This window comes from Dama dama, chromosome 12, assembly GCF_033118175.1.
Source record: "Dama dama isolate Ldn47 chromosome 12, ASM3311817v1, whole genome shotgun sequence".
NCBI lineage: Eukaryota > Metazoa > Chordata > Mammalia > Artiodactyla > Cervidae > Dama > Dama dama.
In genome coordinates, this window is record NC_083692.1 from 63849759 (window position 1) to 63873780 (window position 24022).

At 38.4% G+C, this 24022-nt stretch overlaps 1 protein-coding gene across 6 annotated transcripts in view; it reads left to right on the forward strand.

The window, feature by feature from the left end:
• TTBK2 (tau tubulin kinase 2) overlaps positions 1 to 24022 on the forward strand; it is a 126376-nt gene that overhangs the window by 85868 nt on the left and 16486 nt on the right. For all 6 annotated transcript variants that reach the window (XM_061157450.1, XM_061157448.1, XM_061157449.1 and 3 more), the window contains 4 exons: positions 11860 to 12017; positions 15916 to 16132; positions 18039 to 18250; positions 20035 to 20623. In XM_061157450.1, coding sequence (XP_061013433.1) covers positions 11860 to 12017; positions 15916 to 16132; positions 18039 to 18250; positions 20035 to 20623 — 1176 coding nt within the window. The remainder of the gene's footprint in view (positions 1 to 11859; positions 12018 to 15915; positions 16133 to 18038; positions 18251 to 20034; positions 20624 to 24022) is intronic.

The window sequence follows — 24022 nt, forward strand, 5'->3', positions numbered from 1 at the left end:
GCCAAGGATTGAACCCATGTCTCCTGCATCGGCAGGTGGATTCTTTACCGCTGAGATACCAGGGAAGTCCTAGTGGAAGTTTCATATTCTAAAATGTTGTCAATGTTGAAGACTAAAAGACTGTCTACTGCACAGTGAACTTATTTGCATATAATAAATATTTCTTTGTGAAAAATGTAGTTTTTGTATAATATATAAATAGAATATAAAGCAGAGAGGCAACATAACAGCCTTGAGTCCTTAGAGATCTTAAGTAGGTGAGCCTGTGTTGTTCTTTCCTATGTGGCTATTTGGGTTATAACTTATAGGCTAACAAATGGCAAAAATACATTGTATATGAGTCGCTTTGGAATATGTTCTCATATTTTATATATGGATTTTTTTAAATGTGTAGAGTTCACATTACTTGCAATGAAATAATGAAGTTTTACTTGTAAGACTAGAATCAGGAGGAGCTAGGAATTGTTCCAACTTTCTCATCTTGGGTGCTAATAATTTTTTTATTGACAAAGTTTGATGTATTAGTTCCACAGCAAAAAAAGTTTTTAATCACATTCTCTCCTTTAGTTATGCCTACGTTCCAAAGAAGACTATAATGTTCCCCAGCTAAAGTTTGAAACTTAGACCTACAATTTAAATTAGCAAAATACTGTTCTCTGGTTTTTCATTTGTACATTCTTTTAGAGACTTCTCTGTTATTCTGTTGCCTGATAACAACAGAAAGTATAGTAATTTTGTATTTTAGAAGAGAGAGAGCAGGCATAACATTTTCATAACATTTTCTGGTTCTTCTTTGCTCTTTGATCTTCCGTAAGCAGTGAGTAGGAGCAGAGGGCAGGTAGATGGGAGAAGGATAATTGGGAAAAAGATGTTGGTGACTAAAAGATGTGCTGATGACTAGTATTAGTGTGATATCAGGTTCCGAAAAGACCTGACCTTTGCAGTTTCTGTCTCCTGCTTTCCTCACAATGCTCTGCTGCAGTCTTCATTTTGAGAAAAATTACTCTACTTTGAATCTGAATGTTCTTGTGAATTAATGCTGTCTAATGGTTAATATGGATGTGAGAGTTGGACTGTGAAGAAAGCTGAGCACCGAAAAATTGATGCTTTTGAACTGTGGTGTTGGAGAAGACTCTTGAGAGTCCCTTGAGAGACTGCAAGGAGATCCAACCAGTCCATCCTGAAGATCAGTCCTGGGTGTTCATTGGAAGGACTGATGCTGAAGCTGAAACTCCAATACTTTGGCCACTTCAAGCGAAGAGTTGACTCATTGGAAAAGACCCTGATGCTGGGAGGGATTGGGGGCAGGAGGAGAAGGGGACGACAGAGGATGAGATGGCTGAATGGCATCACCGACTCGATGGACATGAGTTTGAGTAAACTCCGGGAGTTGGTGATGGACAGGGAGGCCTAGCGTGCTGCGATTCATGGGGTCGCAAAGAGTCGGACACGACTAAGCAACTGAACTGAACTGAATGGTTAATTTTATAATTTGGAATTCATTCCTGAACTTGAGTTTAATTACTGTTCTTTCAAAATTTTTAATTCCTAACTGAACAACCAGTGTAGTTAAAAACAGCAACAAACCTTCTCCAGCAGCAATCCAAAGCCATTCCAGTACTTAGTGTGACTGCTTCCCTAGCTATATCAGAGGTCAGATAAACAGTATGTCTCTAACTTCATATGTTCTGAGACAGGACCAAAGGGAATATATTTCATAATCAAAGTGTTAAGTGATGTTGTTTTCCAAAGCCACTTTTACTGTGAATATCTGTGGTTTGTGAATTCTTAAAAATTGTAGTTTCTTGCCAGAGAACATTATTATCTTAACAAGTGGCACACTGTCAGCACCCTACCATGCCCCGCTGGTGCTCGCCCTTGTAGCCTGTGCAGACCAAGAGAGTTGACGCTCTCTACTGGGAATCTTACAGACATCTCAGTTTGAATAAAGGCTGACATTCGCTTTTGGGGTTTGGGGAAATTACATCCAAGTTTATACTTACTATGTATGTATGTCTGTCTTCCCTACTGGCTTTTAAATCCTGGAGGTACAGCCGTGTCTTACTTTGTTTTTATTATCCCACACTATCCTGACACTGTGCCTGGCACCTAAATTTTCAACAGATGTTAGGAAAATTGAATCGTACTTTGCCTAATCATCTCCTACTCAAGAAATGTAAGAAAAATCAGCTCTCATGAGTACATAAATCCTGTTTTCTGTCTGTTAAACTGAAGGTGAAGATGTTAAAATTGTAATCAAGATTAAAGCAAATGTATCTTATTAGGAGTATGGTCAACCCTTGATATCTGCAGGGGATTGGTTCCAGGCCCCTGGGGATTACTGGTCCTCAACTCCCTCATATAAAATGGCAGAATACTTGTATATAACTTTCGCACATCCTGTCATATACTTTTAACTCATCTCTAGATTGCTTGTAATACCTAGTGCAGTATAAATGCTTGAAACTAGTTGCTGGTAAACTTAAGTTTTGCTTTGGGGGACTTTCTGGATTTTTTAATATTTTTAATTTGGTTGGTTAAATCCTCAGATACAGAACCTGTGGGTTGTTTTTATTAGATTTCGAAAGTATAGCAACTATCAAAGGCAAGTTCTAAGCCTTGAATCTCCTCTGGTGATAAAATTGTATAGAACCATAAAATCACACAGTTCAATTCAGTTCAGTTGCTCCGTTGTGTCCGACTCTTTGTGACCCCATGAGCTGCAGCATGCCAGGCCTTCCTGTCTATCACCAACTCCCAGAGTTCACCCAAATCCATGTCCACTGAGTTGGTGATGCCATCCAACCATCTCATCCTCTGTCATCCCCTTCTCCTCCTGCCCTCAGTCTTTCCCAGCATCAGGGTCTTTTCAAATGAGTCAGCTCTTAGCACAAGTACACCTAAAACTGGTGAAATTTGATAAACTCTCTGGATTGTAACAATGTTATTCTCCTGTTTTAGACATTGTACTCTAGTTATTTAAGATGTTACCATTAAGGCAAACTGGGTAAAGGGTACTTCTTTGTACTGTTTTTATGATATCCTATGAATTTATATTTCAAATTTTAAGTTTCTAAAAAAAGTGCTGGGTGAACTTTTTCAGAAATGTAGATAGTGATAAACAAAACATTCAATCTTGCTGTTGCCATCTTATGATTTAAATAAATCCTTTTAAAGTGTTTTAAGAAAGAGAGCTATTTCTGAGGGTTACCTGGGGCAATTTTATCTATCTTGAATTCCTCCACATCAATGAGCAAATTGAGAACACTAATGAAACCCATAAATATACACATCATTGGTGAGCCTGAAACTCAAATGTGTAGATGAGCCGTTTCACACATTGCCACAGTATTGCTAACGTCAAAGGACATGAGAGAGGAAGCCATCCAAGTGTCCTTAATCTTAATATACTCTCCAGGTTTAAGAGCAGGACTGTTTATACAGTGCTTCCATCAGGCTTGCCTCTTGCTTTGGGGGGCTTAGAGGTGTTTTAGGCTACCCTGACTCTAATAGCAACAGAGTTAAATTTTTCAGAAGGTACAAATGGGCTGCTTTTGAAGCAAACAAGAGGCTGATCTAGAGAGTAACAAGGGGGAATGTCCCATTAAATAAGGTGTTGGAAGGTTTCTCTCTCGTTCTCTCTTAAGCTGCCCACGTATGCTGAACCCTAAAAAATGGGACTATGTTGGCCACATGGAGAGCAAAAACAGGAGGAAGAAGGTTATAAGCAAGAGGAAGAACATGTGCATATACTCCAATGCAAGAAAGGAATGAAAAGAAAAGTACACTAGAATGTGGTAAATGAGGGGAGAGAGTTGTTTGAGATGAGACTGCAAAGGAGGGCAGAAGCCAGGTGATACAGGGCCTTGCCAGCCTTGTTAGGCGTTTCAGTTTATTCTGGTGCAACAGGAAGCCCTGGAAGTCTAATAAACAGGAACATGGTGATCCAATTTGTGTTTGAAGAGGATTGCTTTTGTAGTTGTGTGTGTTCAAATGAGGCAGAGAATTAGAGACTACTTAGGAAGGTATTTAGAGAGACTGAGCTGTACCTTGGAAAGAAATATTTTAAAAATCAGTGTTTTAACACCACAGGTTTTTTTTTTCCTTTGCTCACAAAACAGTGTAGTTAGGTTGGGCCTCTCTCTTGGGCAACTCTCTAGTGGTACCTTGAACAGCCAGGCTCCACCCATATTTTAACTCTGCTGTCTTTAATCCATGGCCTTTACAGTCATCAGGAAAGGGAAAAGCAGGCATAGATAATGGTTTGGGGGTTTAAGAACAGACCTGGAAGTGATCTGAACACTTTGGCTTGTACCCTGTTACCAGAACTACGTCACACTGACTCAGTTCTAACTGTGAGAGAGGCTGGGAGGTAGCGCCTACCTGGGCAAGGGAACCGTGATGGTCTTGACTTGGGTGTAAGCAGTGGAGATAGAGAGAAGCGGATGAATTCTTGCTTTCCCTCTTCTAATTATCTCCTTCATTCCCAGTTGTACTTAATGTGTATCAGCTTTATTGGATCCCTTAGTGCAGTCAGATGGGACTCCTAGCCTTTCTTCCAGCTTGTCCTGCCTGGAATGCCTGTGTTTTATAATGCTGCTTGCTTGTCTTATGAAGTTGAAGGCCCGACTCAGATGCAACAGTCTCCTCTGATTCCTTTCAGACAGGAATGATTTCTTATGCTAAACTCTGAGAGCAAGTACTTTGTTGTGTCACCTTTCTAGATAAACTCCATTAGAGCCAGGACCTTGCACATTTAGCTCAGTTTTCTCAAGAAATTAGCACAGTGACAGTCATTTAATGAAAGTTTGCCAAATTGAACGAACTCTGCTTAATCTGATTATTGCTTCTGTTAAATGCAGACACTCTGGAGACAAGGCTGCTTTGTTCATTCTTGCATTCCTAGCACCCAGTATCTTAGGCATTCAGTGTATGTCTGAGCCAATGAATGGGTATTTGATATGACTGTAGAGTACAATAGAGTCACAGAATACTAGACTCACTTAAATTCACCTGCACGTTCAGGAGATGGAAGAACAGTTTTATGGTGTCTGTGATCCTGCCTGTGCTTTGGCTCAGCCAGCCACGCCCTGTGGTGAGGGTGAGGTGCAGTACCCCCGTGAATCTGCTCCTGCCTCGTTCGTCACTCATTAACAGCAATCAGGCTGTGCTGAGTGTGATTCTTATGTTTAAAAGAACAGTAGTTTGGGGGTACAGTATAGCCCCTCAATGTAGGTAGCTTCAGTCACACTCATCTGAAGAAATAGAAGTCTCTCCCAATGCTGGGGGGGAAATGAGCTATTTTGCATCTAGTACAACTACTGTCTTGTACTTTGTGGGCATCTTAAGAAGCTTTCAAGGATAATTTCAATTTTATACTGTTTTTGCCTTGCCTGTTGTATGGTCACACCACTTAAGATGGCTCTTCTCTTCCTCTCTGCACATTCCCTGTTCAACCATTTCCTGCTTCCCACCTATACCCTTCTCACAGGAACATTCTTTTCCCCTGCCCCAGCTGGTGATTGTTCTAGTCCTTAGCCCAGAATGATTCTGCCTCCTTGTTTATTAAAGAGAATCATCAGCCCTTGTGATGGTCATACATCTGAGGGCTCTGAGGGATTTGCCCCAGTTGCTGGTTTCCCTGGTAACTGCTGAGCCAAGCTGATGTCAGTTTTCCCTGCAAGTGGTACCCTCCTTCTTCCCCTAGGAGTGAAGATTGCTGCCGTGGTCTGCCTGCTGTTTGCCAGGCACCGCGAGGTGTTGCTCCAGGACCGTTTTGCTGCGGATGTGTACGATACCCTATCCAGTAAACCATTGATGTCTCTGTCCCTGTCTCTTGGATCTTTCTTCAGTCTTGAGGAATAAGCAACTGCAGGATTTGCAGGTTTGTGGGGTGCAGCCCAACACCTGCTGACCGGCTGTGACTCTTACATGGTGCAAATGACACTGCGTTTAAAAGATCTGTTTCAGTCGGAGCTTTGCTACACACCATTTGTATGGCTTTTCTAAGCCTGTTTTCTTTTTCACCTGTGAAATGGTGAAAATACCTACCTCACAGTTTTGTTAGGATATAAATGAGATAATTGTGAGAATGTTTTATGAATTGTAAAGCATTATGTTAACCTGAAGAGGTTTTACATGTACCTCAGGGACACTGCATTTGCTTACAATTATCTTACTTTTCATTCTTGTATTCTACTCAGCATTACTTCTATGTTATTACTATTAGTAAGAGAACTTCTATTTCTTTTATGCTGCTTTGTCCTGTTAAGGAAAAAAGGAAATGTTGCTTATCTTTTTCACTGGGCTTTTTAGGAGACATCTTAAACCTTAGACATTGCCAGTTTACCTCATGGGAGATGAGCACCTGAAAAATGACCTTGGTAACAGGCAGCACAGTGGCTGAGGCTGCCTCCTGCTGCCTCAGCTGCCCTGGGGCAGCCGGCCAGGGGGCACTCCTGAGATGTTCTAGAATCTTATAAGTAGTGAAAACAGTCTAAAACTCTGCAGCTTCTTCAGCTCATTCTCTTTATTTGATCTCTCTTCTTTTTTCAGTTATTGTTTCCAAAGGATGCAGTGTTTTGTTTTGTTTTGTTTTTCCCTCTACCAATACTACTAAAAAATTCCTGGAAGAGAGAAATGTAGAACCTTTCTTTTCCTCTATTGCATCTACTTATCACTGAAGTGAGGCAGTTTCTTTTGCCGTAAATAACCTATCTTTGAAAAAGCCAAGACAGCATTGCCATTATGCTCTACTGGTTAAGTGCTTTATTGATCCATTAGTTTATCATTTATTAACTGAGAATTCAGGAATCAGCCTTCTCAGTCCCCAATATCACATTGCAAATAGTTCTTGTTTTTACAATAATTGGACTTTATCTGCATTTTCTTTGAAAGGGCAAACTGGGGTTTCATGTAGAGGTAAATATGATAAAACTGTTGATTGCATTTGTGCTAAGGATAAGAAGAGGGGACATAATGCTTCCCCCAGGTACTGTGTCTTTGTCAGATGACTGATTACTGTGAAGAATAAGGATATTCCATGTGGCAGGAGCTGCACCATGCATTTTTGTGGACTACACATGCTTATGTATACAATTAACTTATTTTAGATAATGCATTTCTGTTAAATTTTTTCTTGTTATTGAAAGCAATACATGTCATAAAAGAAGTTTGGAATTTACAGAAAAGTAGAAAATCAAAATTATTCAGAATCTAATTGCCCAGACATAGTACTTGATTTTTATGTACTTTGTGTCTTGAATAATTTGCTTTAGAAAAACACCATTTTATTGTATGTCTCGTTAGAATTAGGATTAAGAAAAACAACTACCTCTTATTTGTAAGTGCAACTGGATAGACAGTTGACACAAATAATCAGCAACAGTAACCACGTAAAAAGTAATACTGCACTGTTGTCTGTCTAGACCTTACTCAGGTCCTCCATCCTCTTTTCTCCACACCGCCCCCCCCCCCCCGCCCCCCAGTCTCCTTCCCCCAACCTCTCTCCTTTCCCTACTTCCGTTCAAGGAAGATTCACCTTCCTAATGATGTTAGTGCTTCTAGAGTTTCTCACACTATTTCACCAATTTCTCCTATTGCAGCAAAGTATGAGCATGTTCTCAAGAAGTCTGGGACCAGTCTTAAAATGTCAGCCATGAGTCCACACCTTCTTTGCATTCTCTTGATTTATCCTAAAGGTTCCTATGAACTGTGCTTTCTAACTGCCTTGTGTTCATTGTATTATAAAATATATTAAGTGTCTTACCTCTGAGTAAAATTCTCTAGGAAACTGTGCCACATTTATCAAATGACTTTTAAACTCTCTGGCATATGGCTGCATCCCCTGAGGGTACACGTTACCCTAATTTGAGAAACCTAGACTCTGTAGATAAGTTTGTATTTTCTAAGAATATATTATTAAATTAAAGAAGTAAAGGAGCCAGATGTATACTAGATTCCAGTAATTCTCAATGGAGAGATACAGTTCATACCTTCCTAGAGGGAAGTGTCAGAATCATCTGGAAGGTTTCTTCAGATTTTGCTCTGCTTCCTTTTCAGTTTGAGAAAAAGGAAACAGGAAAAAGAAACAGGAGCACAGTGAGCTCCTGTTCTGATTGGAAACTGAAAGTGTTTTAATCCTCAATAGTATTGGAATATAAGAAAGGATGAGGACCATAAGTTTTACTTATTTATTTACATATATATATACACACACACACATATATATATATTTGATTTAGAGTCTAATGGTTTACGTATTGTTCTCAAATCTATTGGAATGAGTAACTGAATTGAGTTTTCTCGTCTTATTATTTATTTTAGCCAAGTGTGATATGCTGAATTAGGTTACCAAAAAGAAAAAATCCTTGACCTGTCCTGTTTATCCCATCCCAATCTGTTGAAGTTTAGGATTTGGAGCAACCATAGTCCTGAATTAGACAATTATTCTGCCGCATTTGAAACGTTTAGCTCTGTAAGGTATCTGCAGAGCTCTAACCATCTGACCATGTGTTCTCAGTAGGGTGCCTTTAGCACTTCAGTGCTTTTAGCTTTCCTTCTGTTTCCTTTGTTCTGTGCCCTGCGTCCTTCCTGGAGGTCTCCAGTATCATCATTATAGTAATGAGCTATTTCTTACTGGAGGCCCAATGGCATAAATGCTACATTTCTAAAACATTCAGTACTATGATAAATGTAAGGAATTCCATGATAAAAGGACAGCAGGCAATAAAAACTGTTTAGGGCCATCCCTGTCGCCACCCAGTACCAGCACGGCATTGAGCAGTAGCTGTCTGAGTGAGCGCTCACGCAGCAAGGCAGAGCTGACCCAGGACCAGGGGCTCCACTTTGCAGGAAAGAAGCGTCTCACTCTGTGGGACCTATGAGAACCTCAGGCTCCAGAGTCAGGAAAGCGGTCCAGAGTCTGCCTCTTCAGTTCTTATATGTGCAGGGTTTCAGTCCATTTCCCTTTCATCCTTTGTGTTTTCTGAAGTCTCTACCTCTGACAGTTTGCGAAAAGTCTGAGCTGTAACACAGATAGCTTATGCCAAGAAAAACAGGGCCAAAATAAAAATTCCCAGGTTTTATAACTAGGCCTTTCCCAACGCGTTTTAACTTTTAGTTTTCTTTTCTACGTTTATTATTTTTTTCTTTGAGACTTAGACAGAAAGATCATGTGAATCTTATAGTAAATATTATTACAAATAAACATTTATTCTTTAACTGTTTTTAGATACTATTTAAGGAATCTTCACCCACAATTCCAACATGTTTTTTTTCCTCCATACCACCAAGCAGTTCTCTGACACCAGCTGAGTTCCTAAAATTCAACTCAGTTCTGACAACATCTACCAAGAGATAAATAGTTTCCACAGGTTAAGGACTTATTTGCATGAAACTGCCCTCCACTTCAGAGACTAATTGCAAGTCCTAGTTGTCATGTGTGTTTCTGACTGAATGGCTGTTAAGTTATGAGGGTCCCATGACCTCCTCCTTGGGTTTGATTAACTTGCTGGAGTTGCTCACAGGTTGTGGGAAACCAGTTTTCCACTAGATTACCATTTCATTACAAAGGATATAACTCAAGCAGCCAGATAGAAGAATTGCATATAACAAGGTGTGAGGAAAAGTGTGGAGCTTTCATGCCCTCTCCAAGGGCACCATTCTCTCAGCATCTCCACATACCAACCAACCTAGAAGGTCTCTGAACCCCAGCCTCTGGCTTTTTATGGAGGCTTCATTACATAGGTATGCTTGATTAAATCATTGACCATTGGTCATTTTTAAAAATTTTTGTTTTTGTTTTTTAACTTTTTAGTTTATTTTGGATTATAGTTTGATTAACAATGTGTTGTACAGCAGTGATTCAGTAATACATGCACATGTATCTATTCTTTTTGAAATTCTTTCCCCCTTTAGATTGTTACATAATATTGAGCAGAGTTCCCTGACCCTTGGTAATATATTCAACATCCAGCCCTCTTCCCTCCCCTGGAGGACACAAGTGTGGGACTGAAAGTTCTAACCCTCTAATCATATGGTTGGTTCCTCTGATGAGCAGCCTCCATCCTTTGGTGACTTTCCAAAAGTCACCTTAGTAACATAAACCCAGTTGCGGTAGAAAGGAGCTTGTTATGAATAAAAAGACACCCATTTCCCCTGTATGGCTCTGAAGTGATTTCAGGAACTGAGGACTAGAGATCAAATACTATAACAAAAAATGCTCCCATTCCTCTTAATCTCTCAGAAAATTTCAAGAGTTTGGGGAGCTGTGAGTCAGAAACTGTGGACAAAGACCAAATATATATAAGAAATATATTTTTGACCTTCTAAATGACCAGATATATATTTCATATAAATCACAATATGACACTCTTTGATAGGAGGCATTATGTTTGATACAGTGATGAGCAAGATCAGCCATGTACCAGCCTCTTGGAACCTACAGTCTGGGTGAAATCAATTAAATAATCAGAAATAACTGTTAAGTTTATAATTGATAGCATTTGCCCGTCTGCTTGTTGAGGTGGTTTCTTCACTTGGTCAACACCACATACCCATTTCTTGCCTCACTGGCCACTCCTTGGTTTCATTTGCTGAGTTCACCTATCTTTCCATCTAAATGTTGCAATGCCCTTGGCCCTAGCCCTTGCAACCTACTCTACCTAGATCATATCATCTAGTCTATGGCTTTAAATAATAGCCAGTAATATCAATACACTGATGACTCTCAAATTTGTATCTATATTCCCTATTCCTCCCTAAACTCCATAAAACTTTAAACATCCCAGTCCTCAGATTCACTGCTTTCCATCTCATTAAATGGTACCAGGAGCTCAGGACAGAAATATAAATTTTTCTTTATTCTTTCTTTACTTTTACAGCTTTCATCTACTCTATCAGTAAGTTCTGTTGGCTCTACAAACCATGTCCTAATCCTAACACCTCCACTGTTACCACTCAGCTTTAGTTGACAGTAGCCTCCTAACTGGTCATCTGATCCTGGCACCCTCATCCCCCTCCTTATTTATGGCATCTGTTCCTCACTTCTTAGAGCAATATTTTTGAAACCTTAAACAGACCTTTGTAAAAATCCTCCAGTGAAGAAGTACTAATTTCAGGTCTGGGGCAGGAAATGTGCAAGGTAAATCTATAAGGGTAGGATACTAACAATAAGAGAAATGATGAGAGTTTAATCCAGTTTTAACCATAAAATTGAAAATGTTGCATACTGTCAAACAGTAAAGGAAGGTCTTTATGAAATTTTTCTTAATATTACACCACACTTTTGGAATTTAAAGACAAAAAGTAAAAGAATGTATAATATAAAGTAATAGCAGATTTTGATAGTTTGTGTGCACATACACATAGTTTAAGAATTTTTCAAACCAACAAAAACATTCTAAGAAAGTACAATGAAGTTTTATATACCTCTTAACCTAGATATACCAACTGTTAACCTTGGTCACTTAAGTTGAAGCATATAAAAATGTTCCTTTTTGACAAAAAAAAAAACTCTCTTAGATGATTGAAACTGATGCACATATACACATATAATACATATTTCCCTTTGCCAAATCATCACAAAGTAGGTTCTATGTATGATGCTTCATTATTTATCTTCCTACAAAAAATGCATTATCCTACATAACCAAAAATCTGTATCTCAGCTGAGAAAAATCAATGCTAATTGAACATCATCATCCTTATGTAGTCCTTATTCGAGTTCCCCTATTTGTATCATCAGGCTTTTTAAAAAAGTGATACTACCAAACTAAGAGTCTGGGGTGCTTTCTCTTATAGAATAAAGTGACTATGTTTACTGTTGGCTTACTCCAGTTTTTTCCTTTTGTGATTTAGCTTCTTACATCCGTGTTTGACAACAGCATCAAGGCCTTTGGAGTAATTGAAAGTGATCCTTTCGACTGGGAGAAGACTGGAACTGATGGCTCCCTCACCACGACCACTGCCTCCACCACGCCTCAGCTGCACACCCGTTTGACCCCTGCGGCGATTGGGTGTGTCCTAAACAGATGGTTCAGCAGTGTCTTTCCTAGATGCATTCTGTTAGCAGAAATGTCTTTTGTTTCATCCAGGCTGCCTCAGATGACCAAATGCAAAGACATAGGGATGCCTTTGGGTTTCCTGGAATTAACATTGCTTTTTACATGACTTTGTTCACAGTTACTTTTCTTAGAAAGTACTTACAGGTTATACCGTGAAATGGCAGCTTAGAGCTTGTGTTGCTTGTTAATGTCAGATGTACAGAAGGTTTTCTTCAAAATGCAAAGGGGCATTTGTTGCATTTACTACTAAAGAATATATGGGATCCTAGAAACAACAAGCCACAATTATTTCTAACTATCTTCTGCTTAAGTTTAGTGGGAACAAAACATGTAGTTATTCCTTTTATGAAAGCAATTAATTTTCAGAGTGTGTTAGGAAGAGGTTAGTATTTTTTGTTATTTAATGCCTTTTTCTCTACATATGCACTCATACAGTTGCTTTTGTTATTTTTAATTTGGGGGAAGTTGTCTCTTTTTTCTGACCCCCCCCCCCTTTTTTTTAGAACCTGCTCTCTAATTGATTTAAACTAGTTTAAAAGAAAAAGCAAGTAGGGAAAAATCATTCAGGGACCTAATTGGGATTCTCTATCACTAATCCATTGCTTTCCTTTTATATTGAGATGAGATACTAGAGCTTATTGACTCAGAAAAGCTTACATGGACCCATAGAACTGGAGATAATATCCCTAATTAGTCTGTATGTTAGTTGCTCAATCATGTCTAACTGTTTGTGACCTCTTGAACTATAGCTGCCAGGCTCTTCTGTTCATGGAAATTCTCCAGGCAAGAATACTAGACTGGTTGCCATGCCCTCCTCCAGGGAATCTTCCTGACCCAGGAATTGAACCCCGGTCTCCTGCATTGCAGGCAAATTCTTTACCTTCTGAGCCACCAGGGAAGCCCAGTTAGTTAGTCTGAGTTCTTAAATGTGAGACCCTGACTAGCTACAATAGAGCCACCATAGATGTTTGTTTAAAATACCTATTCATAGGACTCAGAGCAGACCTACTAAATCAGAATGTCTAGGCATGTGGAACAGAAGTTCATACACATCAGGTGTTTCTCATGCTTATCTGGTTTTGGAATCCATCACCCTGTTCCAGCCACTTCACTTTACAAGTAAGAAACTAAATAGCAACAGATTAAATAAGAAAATGGGACTGAGAACATTTAAAATGTAAATGTCCAAAGGTGACCATTAAAACAAAAAGGCAAACCTTCTAAAATATATATTTTTTAAAGTTTTAAAGTACAAAGAGTGCCTGTCTTATAGAGAATATAGCAAAATACACATAATTATACAATATTATAACAGGATTAAGACCAAACTTAGCAGTCATCGAAATAAATATGCATGGGCACATCTATTAAAATAAAAAGATTTTTAGTTCCATTTACATTGCTGTATACAAGAGATACACTAAGAAAAACATGCTTCCGAAAGGGATAGACAAAAATTAATCAGGAAAATGGAAACAGAAAATAGCAATCCTGATATCAAACAATGTAGCATTCAATTAAAAAAAAAACCACACAAAACATTAAAAGTTATAGAGATGGAGGGGTACTTTTAATGCTAAGTGTCACAATTCACAAATGGGACATAGTATTAATACTTAGTCACCAGAATCATAGCAGTAATCTTTAGAAAGCCACAAATACCAGAGATTCAAAGATACAAAGAAACACACTAGTAACTGGAGATTGTAATACAGTTCAGTCTGTTCACAACTGAGTTCAAGATTGAATTCAGCTGAATGAAGAATAAGAAATAGAAGACAACAACACGGTAAGGTAGACCTTAGGCATATTTTTCAACTTCTATACCCTGATGATAGAGAGAGCACCATCCACTCAAATGCCCCTGGTATATTCATAAAAATTGATCAGTTATCAGGTCACCAAACAGAAGTAGTTCCACAAAGCAGAAATGTTACATTATCTGATCACACTGTAATAGAAACAGATATTATTTACTAACAAAAATATGTCAAAGACCCTTCCACCTGGAAACTTAAAAACCTTGTATCAAATTACTCTAGGGTAAAAAGGGGAACGGAAACTGAAATTATAGGAAAAATATTGATAACTAAAACAGTACATATCAGAATCTGTGAGATACATTTAAAGCCAAGATAAGGGGAAAATTGATAGCATTGAATAAGGAGATACGTAATGAAAAAAAAAAAAAAGGAGATACGTAATGTCAAGATGCCTTATTACCAATGATATTAATGTTGGTATCTGGTTAAGGTGGTGTTAGGTTTTTTCACCATAAAGTTGCTGTTTTTACCTTTGTGTTTTACTACTCAGGATACTTTGAGGCTGTTTGAATATACTTATTTTTCATCATACACTTGTCTACTCATTTTAGTATCCATCTTGCCTGCAAAGTATTAGACCCATAAGCCTACTATTTACTGTCTGGCTCTTTCAAGAAAAAGTTCGCTGACCTCTTGAGTTTTCTCTCTTTGCAAATGATTTGGTCGAATACCTGGAAAACCCTAGAGAATCAGTGTTAAAGAGAAAAACTGATAATTATGTCCCACAACTCTTAGCTCTTCGTAGAGGGAGAAGGTGTAGAAGGTAAGAGGATGCTTTAGATCAGGAGTCAGCAAGCCTTACCTGTTAACTAAGGGCCAGATGAATATTTGTGGGCTCTGCTGTCTGTCACCATCACCATTGCCTCTGCAGTGCTAAAATAGTATAGCCAGTATGTAAACAAATGAGCATGCCTGTGTGCCACACATAGTATTTACACAAATAGATGAACCGATTTAAGCTCATAGGCCCTAATTTGCCAACTCCTACCTTGTATTATGGAAAAGGGCCTGAAAAGGATGTCCAGTCTCATTGCTTGTCTTGACATCCATCCAATTCTTCCATATATCCTCTTAATGTTTACCCCTAATCTGCTTCTATAATTTATACCTTGCCTGCAAACACAGGCCATGTGCTCCTGTCGCATATATCTTTCTTATTCTCACAGCATGACATATTTATAACACCTAGGCCTTTAGAGTGGTTCACTGAGAAGACATCTATTTTCCCACTCATAATAATTGTGTGTGTCAGTATAATCCGCTGAAGGCATTTTTTTCTACTTTTAGATATTGCAGATCCCTCTAAGAAAAGGTTTTGCTGTGTGCTAAATGTTATGTTCAGTCAGCAATATTAAAAAAACAAACAAACTATAGTCTATAAAGTTGAACATACCAGTTACAGAATATCAGACCCAGCAGGGACCTGATTGCTTAGTGAGTTATATATAACTGAGAACTAGAAAAGCCCCTCATGGGCCAGAAGTCTTGGGGAGTGATGACCAGCTATGTAAACAGGACATGAAATTACTTTGAAAGAACATACGGACAAATGCCAATTAGTATTTTCTATCTTGTTCCTAGTCAGTTCATACAGAACCATATGAACTGTATATAGTTAGAAAATTTCTTATTTCACCTCGAAAGCAAGAATCATAACACAGCATTTTTCTGTTTATAGTTTTCGTTATTCTCTAAGAAAAATAGGTTAAGAATAGAATATATTAAAATTCACAAAGAGTCAATAGAAAATAAATGCTTTTAAAGTGATTGCTAACTTAGTTATTGTATCAGAATTTGTGTTTTTAAATCAGCTTCAAAGTTCTGTTGATCAAAGTGCAGTTTATTTTGTAGAATTGACATGCCCTAAGTTTCTGAGGATTTTGTTTTGTTCTACTTTCTTAATTATGTATAGACTTCATCATTTAAATCTAGAAACAAACTGTAGGATAGTCCCATAGTAATTTTTGATTCTGGTGTTTTTAAACTTCTGTCATTTTTTCTTTCTTTTTTTCATTTATCACTTTCAGAATTGCCAATGCCACTCCCATCCCAGGAGACATGCTTCGAGAAAATACAGATGAGGTATTTCCAGATGAACAGCTTAGTGATGGAGAAAATGGCATCCCTGTTGGTGTGTTACCAGATAAATTGCCTGGGTCTCTGGGACACCCTCATCCCCAGGAGAAGGATGTCTGGGAAGAGATGGATACCAACAGGAATAAGATAAAGCTTGGGATTTGTAAGGTGTGTATTTCTTGCATAGGAAATGATATCTATCTCTGTCTTATTTTTCTCCTATTGGTTTAGCAGAGTATCATGATTTGCAATTTTGAATAAGTAGAACACTCTGTTGCTAGTTATTTATATTAATGATTGCAGTATTTTTTGGTTAGTTTTTGCCCATTGCACTCAGGTGTGGACGTTAAAAATTTTTCATCTTATATTTTGTGGAAGATAAAGGTAGTTTAAAAAAAATAACCAGAGGCAGAGTCTAAAAGAAGATACATCTATGGAACAGAATTTAATGGTCTTTTCAAATAAAATGGCAAGACTCTGGCCCTCTTCCATAGTGGAGACCAATGGAGGTCTGAGTGTTCATTCTGAAAACTGTCTCAAATGGAGGAGAGGAAATGAGGGTTGGAAGTGGAAAGCATCAAATTGGTCATGAACTGACAAAGTGCATCTTGAATAAGTAACATGATTTTTTCTTCATTAGAATTGGAAGCAGGTCCACTTGTAAGTATGGGGAGAGATACAGATTTCTGAATTAAATAATTTTTAGTATACTATCTTGGGGTAGATTGCCCCTAAATTTCTCTTCAGTTTTAGTTTCCAGTCATTTCTATGTTCGTGGACAATAAGACGAAGATAAATGGGATGGAGGGACAGTGAATTATAAATAAGTTCGTTTTTTGGTACTTCCTCTTTTTTAATAATGATTTAGTTGGGAAGGAGGTTAACATTTATAGGTGTAAAATGAGACTCCTGGCTGATACCTGTTAACATGATTGATAGAAAGTTGGCTAGTCATTCTTTGTGAATGGGAAATATATCCTAAAAAGAATCTTTGTGATCACTTCTGAGGAGCTTGGCTTATCTTTGGGCAATACATACTATATTTTCAAACTATGTAATTTAAAAAAATTAACAGAATATGAGAGTCATTTGCAGAAACATTCTCTGTTGATGTGATGTGCTGCCCTGTGTGTCTGGCTGTTGGTAAGAACTTCCTGGACTAGTAGTAATCAGGAATAAGTAGTGAAAAGTAGTCAGGAAGTTGGTGTCAGATTTTTGTAGTGTCACCTCTGTCTGTATAGTACCAGAAGCAAACTGTTCTTTTTCTTTTTGTCCATGTGGCTTGCAGGAATTTTAGTTGCCCAATCTTGGATTGAACCTGGACCCAAGGCAGTGAAGCTCTGAGTCCTAGCTACAGAACCACCAGGGAATTCCTGGGAGCAAACTGTTCTTTTTTTTTTTCCTTTTTTTAACTCATTTTAAAAAAATTTTTTTTAAATTGAAGTATAACTGATTTATAATGTGTTAATTTCTGCTCTACAGCAAAGTGATTCAGTTATTCATGCATATATATATATTCTTTTTAAAATATCCTTCACCATTATGGTTTATCATAGGATAACTGAATATAGTTCTCTGTGCTATGCAGTAGGGCCTTGTTGTTTATCCATTCCATACGTAATAGTTTGCATCTACTAACCCCAGCTTACCACTCCACCTCCCCCAACCCCCTCCCCCTGGCAACCATGAGTCTGTTCTCCATGTGAGTCTTTCTGTTTCATAGATAAGTTTATGTGCATCATATTTTAGATTTCACATAAAAGTGATATCATACAGCATCTGTCTTCTCTGACTTACTTCACTTAGTATAATAATCTTTAGGTCCATCCACGTTGCTACAAATGGCATTGTTTCACCAAAATATAAAACACTAAAATACTGAATCTGAGAATACATTTAGAAAACTTATTTAATAAAGGGTTAATAACTAGTAGTAATGAATTAAACTATCCAAAATATCCTAATCTTCTGAAAAAATATCTCAAACACTTGCTTATATTGAAAGACTTCAATGATTCCTACCATGTGTAGTGACTAGAATGGTTTTCATGGTTTTCTTTAATGTTTTGCCTAGGCTGCCACTGAAGAGGAAAATAGCCATGGTCAAGCAAATGGTATTCTGAATGCTCCAAGCCTCGGTTCCCCAATTCGTGTCCGCTCAGAGATTACTCAGCCAGATAGAGATGTTCCATTGGTGCGAAAGTTACGTTCTATCCACAGCTTTGAGCTGGAGAAACGCCTAGCGTTGGAACCAAAGCCAGATACTGACAAGTTTCTTGAGACCTGGTATAAAATAATTTTTCTTTTTTCAAAGCAACTAAAATAACTACTGTTATTATTAATTTCTATTATGTAAAATTTTTCAAATAAGGAGTTCTTGCATTTTTGTAATGCTTTGATAATGATTTGATAAGGTGCCATCATCTTCCATGTTTTTTAGTTAACATTCTCCTTCTTCATGTGACTTTCTTTCTAATATTGTTCCCAGTTCTGTAACATAGAGCCTTTGGCCATGGGAGCTGGTAACTTCCTAAGACTAGGTAGGAATTAAATGAACACTTTGAAGTGGCTTTGTTTGGAAGGTGATCTCTCTTACTGGAATGGAGGAGTGTAAGTTGAGAGGGCCTAGGAAAGATGGCAATAGGCAAGAAGGTGGAAGAGTACATGAAGCAGGGGAAAAAGTAATATATACACAAGTGATAGGCAGTTCAATTCAATGAAAGCCTTCTATGAATAAATGCGGTAGGAAAAAGAGATGTGAATGTTTATCGTTCTCCCTAGACAGAAGGAAAGATGGAACTTTAGAGAGCTATATATATAGGTAACCACTGTTTGTAGTTCATGGTTATAAGGCCCATTATCTCCATTTGTGATTAAAAAAAAAAAAACTGAAACAAAACTTTGAAAAGAACTTCAGATATATTTTTGAATTATAGAAGGCTTTAGCAATATTAAGACTTGAGTGGCTTTAATAATAGTAACATCCTTCAATATATATCCCTGGTGACTACTATCAGTAATTAAATATGAGGTTAGAAGTACCATGTATTTGACTAACATAGTACTTACGGTGTCTGAAGACAGTTCAGCCACTTCTGGCCTAGTCCAGTCTAGCTTCCATTTAAGCAGTACTTCATAGCTGTGTATTCTTCACATGGTACTCATTCATTCTCACGGCTATGTGATGTAAGCTTGTGTCTACACGGTGATACAATCAAAAGGATGTGCTGAGGCAGTGTTCATAAACATTTTCAGTTGTGCATGAGATTGGGAATAAAAATAAAAGTGTGATAGGGATAAAAGCTTAGTTTGGGAAAGAATTAGTCTGACAAAAGAATGGAAATAAAAGAGGGTCCATGCTGAGGGAAGAGCTGAGAGACAAGACAGAGTTGAGAACAGAAGTACTCCGAGAAAATGAACTCAAGCCCAAACCTAGAATGAGTTGGGAACAGTGGAAGGAAGTGAAGCACCTGATCACAAACCTCAGGAGAGGAACAGGGTATTGCTTCAACTGCTTCCCTGCAGGTGAGAGCACTTCTCAGAAGCCAGTGCAGCCAAATACCACCAGTCTCACTGCCTAGCCCTGTCTTTGGGGGAGTTTATTTGAATGAATATACATTTATATACCTCTCTGAAGACAAAACAAGTTCAGAAAGTATTTGCCTGATGCATACAGGCGTCCTCATCATTTCCTTTTTGTAGGGCCTCTGCGGAGGCAAAAGCCCCTGTTAGGTTTCCCCTTAGTCCCTCAGAGCGGAGAGAAGAGGGCAGTGTGAATGCCTTGGCAAAGCAAAGAGGAAATGGATCACACAAGTCACCCTAGTTTACCTGGTTAAGATTCTCTCCTGCCTGGCAACAGGAGAGTCGTCTTCCTCCCATTGGCTCTGTCTTCCAAAACAGGATTATGACAGGTGGGGAAGAGCATTATTAACTTGTGAAATGTTTCTAATGCTTTATCCATATTGTTTTTTCTCATCTATTGGTAAATATTAGTTCTGTATAGAGCATATAGGTTATATAGTAAGTATTTTCCCTAAGACAAGTAAGTAACTTGTACTCATTTTCTTAAGCTTGGAGAAAATGCAGAAAGATCCCAGTGCAGGAAAAGAATCCACTCTCCCTGCTCTGCTTCATAAGCCGTGTGTTCCAGCTGTGTCCCGTGCTGACCACATCTGGCACTATGATGAAGAATATCTTCCAGATGCTTCCAAGCCTGCCTCTGCCAACACTCCTGAGCAGGCAGACGGTGGTGGCAGCAATGGATTTGTAGCCGTTAACCTGAGCTCCTGTAAGCAGGAGGTGGATTCCAAAGAATGGGTGATTGTGGACAAGGAACAGGACCTTCAGGACTTCAGGACAAATGAGGCTCTAGGCCATAAGACAACTGGAAGCCCTTCTGATGAGGAGCCCGAAGTCCTCCAGGTCTTAGAAGAGTCGCCTCAAGATGAAAAGCTCCAACTGGGTCCTTGGGCAGAAAATGATCATTTAAAGAAGGAAACCTCAGGCGTGGTCTTTGTGCTTTCTGGGGAGTGCCCTGCCACTGCTGCTTCAGAGCAATATACAGATCGGCTAGAACTCCAGGCTGGAGCTGCTAGTCAGTTTATTACAGTGACACCCACAAGTCCGATGGAGGCGCAAGCGGAAGGACCCCTTACAGCGGTAAGTTAGCTGCTCCTGTCATTTTTCTGTCATCCACTCGAGGTGCTATTAAAAAAGGATTTATCAACTAAGATTTCTCAGTGGAGGCCTAAGTTTGGCACATGGGTATAAGGGAATGGGGCTTCCCTGATAGCTCAGTTGGTAAAGAATCCTCCTGCAGTGCAGGAGACCCCAGTTCAATTCTTGAGTCGGGAAGATCTGCTGGAGAAGGGATAGGCTACTCACTCCAGTATTGTTAGGTTTCCAACTTGTGGCTTCCATACTTGTGGCTGGGCTGGTAAAGAATCTGCCTGTTATGTGGGAGACCTGGGTTCAATCCCTGGGTTGGGAAGACCCCCCTGGAGAAGGGAAAGGCTACCCACGCTAGTATTCTGATCTGGAGAATTCCATGGACTGTATAGTCCATGGGGTCGCAAAGAGTGGGACACAACTGAGCAACTTTCACTTTCACTGTAAGGGAATGATGTCTGGGCTAAGTTCTGTAGTTAATCTCCCAATGTGAAATTTCTCAAGTGTGGTGGTTTTCTGACAGGATAAGCAATCTAATATGTGAAATGTCATTATAACCTGATTTCAGAATAACATAATTAGACCCCAAGAAGTGTCTGTGTGTATATATAATAATGATTTTTAAAAATTTGTAATTCTAGAAAGTTTTATATTTTATATGAAGATGGCATATGTTTAACCATTCATGGTTTATACTTTATACTGTACACTGTTACTAGGTATCATTTTTTGTTTCTTCTACATAACCTTCACCCAGAAATTTCTCATATTTTACATTCCTTTTAAACGGTGGTTTTCCAACATTTTTTCCACAGTTAATTTTTATTTTGATAGTAGTTCTCCACCTTTAATGGTGAAAATGCAGAAAGATCCCAGTGCAGGAAAAGAATCCACTCTCCCTGCTCTGCTTCATAAGCCGTGTGTTCCAGCTGTGTCCCGTGCTGACCACATCTGGCACTATGATGAAGAATATCTTCCAGATGCTTCCATTGTTCACAAAATAGAGTCCCAGCCTCACTTTCATAGCTTCTGCTTCAGGAGGTCTGGGAGAGTGAGAACCCAGGAATCTGCATTTTAACAAGCAGTTGAAGATAATTGTGATACAGGCCTTCAAAGGAACATTTTGAGGAAACTCTACTCTTTGCACTAAGTCTGGGCATTTAATGTGGATACCTGTTACCCTGTTCTTACCAGTAAGCATTGGTGCCCTCTGACTATATGAGACCCGCAAAAGCCAGATCCAGAGGCAATAAGGAACTGTATGCAAATCTCAGGCCAGAGTGGGTATATCTGCTTAAATGGGTGGAGTACCAGGTTTCCTTAAATGCCACAATCATCTAGCAACCATCTCTTCCAGCTCACCAGTAACAGCATTGTTCCCAAAGCTGAAATGTTTTTGGTTAGAACAGAACTACACATGCAGGTGTAAGATATTAAGAAAAGGCAACAAAATTTGATTTTGTGTACAGCTCTGTAGGCATTTACCTGCACTTCAAAATAGAGAAATAAATGCTGTCTCTTTCTTCATCAGAGTTAGTCAGTCTTTCCTTCTTTAGAAGTCATTAACTGCATAAAGTGACCTAACCTAGGGAACAAGTTTGGGCTGAAATCTGGCCCAAACTTTGCAGGCTGAACTGTGCATCTTTGTGTAGGGCTGTTTCCTCTTTGAGGGGCATCCTTTTCCAAATTGTACAAAGGTACCCATGGGCTAGAGGCGGATCCTCCCTTCCCTGAATTTTTTTTTTCCTCTGCCCTCCCTGCTACCTCTTTCCATTCATTCCCCCATTCCTCCTTGCCAGATTCAGTTTCTTCTTTTCTTTGACCCTTTTAGCTCACTTGCTAACTTGCTCAAGTATTTTATATATGTATATACACACACACACACACACACACACACACACACGCACATATATATATATATATACTCACTTGCTCAAGTATTTTTCCAACAGCATTCTGCTGTACTTCCCTTCATAAAGACTTGCCTTGGTTCCCTTCCACCTGGTGTTTTTTACTCTCTCCCATCAATACTATTCTGTCCATTAAAATTGTTCTCATGATTCTCTTAACACTATCTGCAATGTTTTCTCTATCAAGCTTTTAAAAGACTTGTATATTATATTTGATAGTATGCATTTGATCTTATTTATAGATATCTTTAAATAAAAATCTTTTTTTTAACTGAAGGTCTCTTAAATATAAACTACATCAATTGTACGTTTATGTCTAAGGTACTGAACTTACCATTCTCTTCATTTTGGGGAGCTTGGGATAAAAATATATCTTGGTTCTTTTCTTGCAGCCTACATTCAGAGTTTACTTTTGCAAGCAGATAGTATTACTTCCCTAACTTAACTGCAGACGTATTAAATAGGGAGTACCACCAGTTAGTCTGTCTAGATCTTTTGTAGCTTTGTTTATATGCTCTAGCTTAGGTAGTATGATAAAACACACTTTACCGTTCTGAATATTTTAAATTATGACATATCCTGATGGGAAACAGTTTATATCTTTTTCATGCAGGCTTGCTTGTTTGTTATGATGATGTGAAAGGAAAATGTCCTTGTATCTTAAAATATGTAAGAACTATGAAAATAGGCAATGCAAAGTTTATCTGTATTACAAATATAGCTAGCATATTAAATTAACTGATTAGAACTTCAGCTCTCTTTAATTCTGTTTCTTAGCACAGATTTATGAACTTTGTTTAGGGCTTTCCTTATCCATACACATGAAACCACTAGTTATCACATAGCATGTATAAAATTTTTAGATAATATATTTTGAAAGATGGATAACTTTGCTAGATTGAAAAGAAATTGGTTTGGGGTTGTTTTTGGAAATTAGAATTTTTTCCCCATCAGGGTAAATGATTATGAAGTTGAACACCCTACTAATCATTTCTAAAAAGATGCTGAACAACATAGATTTACAGGGAGTAAAATAAGACTAAGCTTTGGTTTATAGGAAAGATATTAAATTATGTTTTGATTAGCAAATGGAGAGGCAAAATTAAGCTGGCATAAATGAACAAGTGTACAGAAGGAAACTGATATAACTGCTCTGAAAGAGGTCTGACTACTGGACCAGAATGGCAGTGATTGTAGAAAAGAAGGTGACCAGTTTCATGTGGTGTTGGGTAACACTGTTGGTAGGGAGAAGTTGGACTTGGGTCTTAATGTGGAAATGGAAGAGTTACTCCTTACAGAATATCGTGGCAGATTGTACCACATGATCTCTTGGTTCTAGACAGTCCTTTAGAAAGACAGTGCTTCATTTTACTTTGCAAACAGTGTAAATATGACTGGAGAATAATAATACCACCTATATGTTGTCTATTGCTATGTAACAAAGTACTCCAAAGTTAGCTCAGTTGTGTCTGACTCTTTG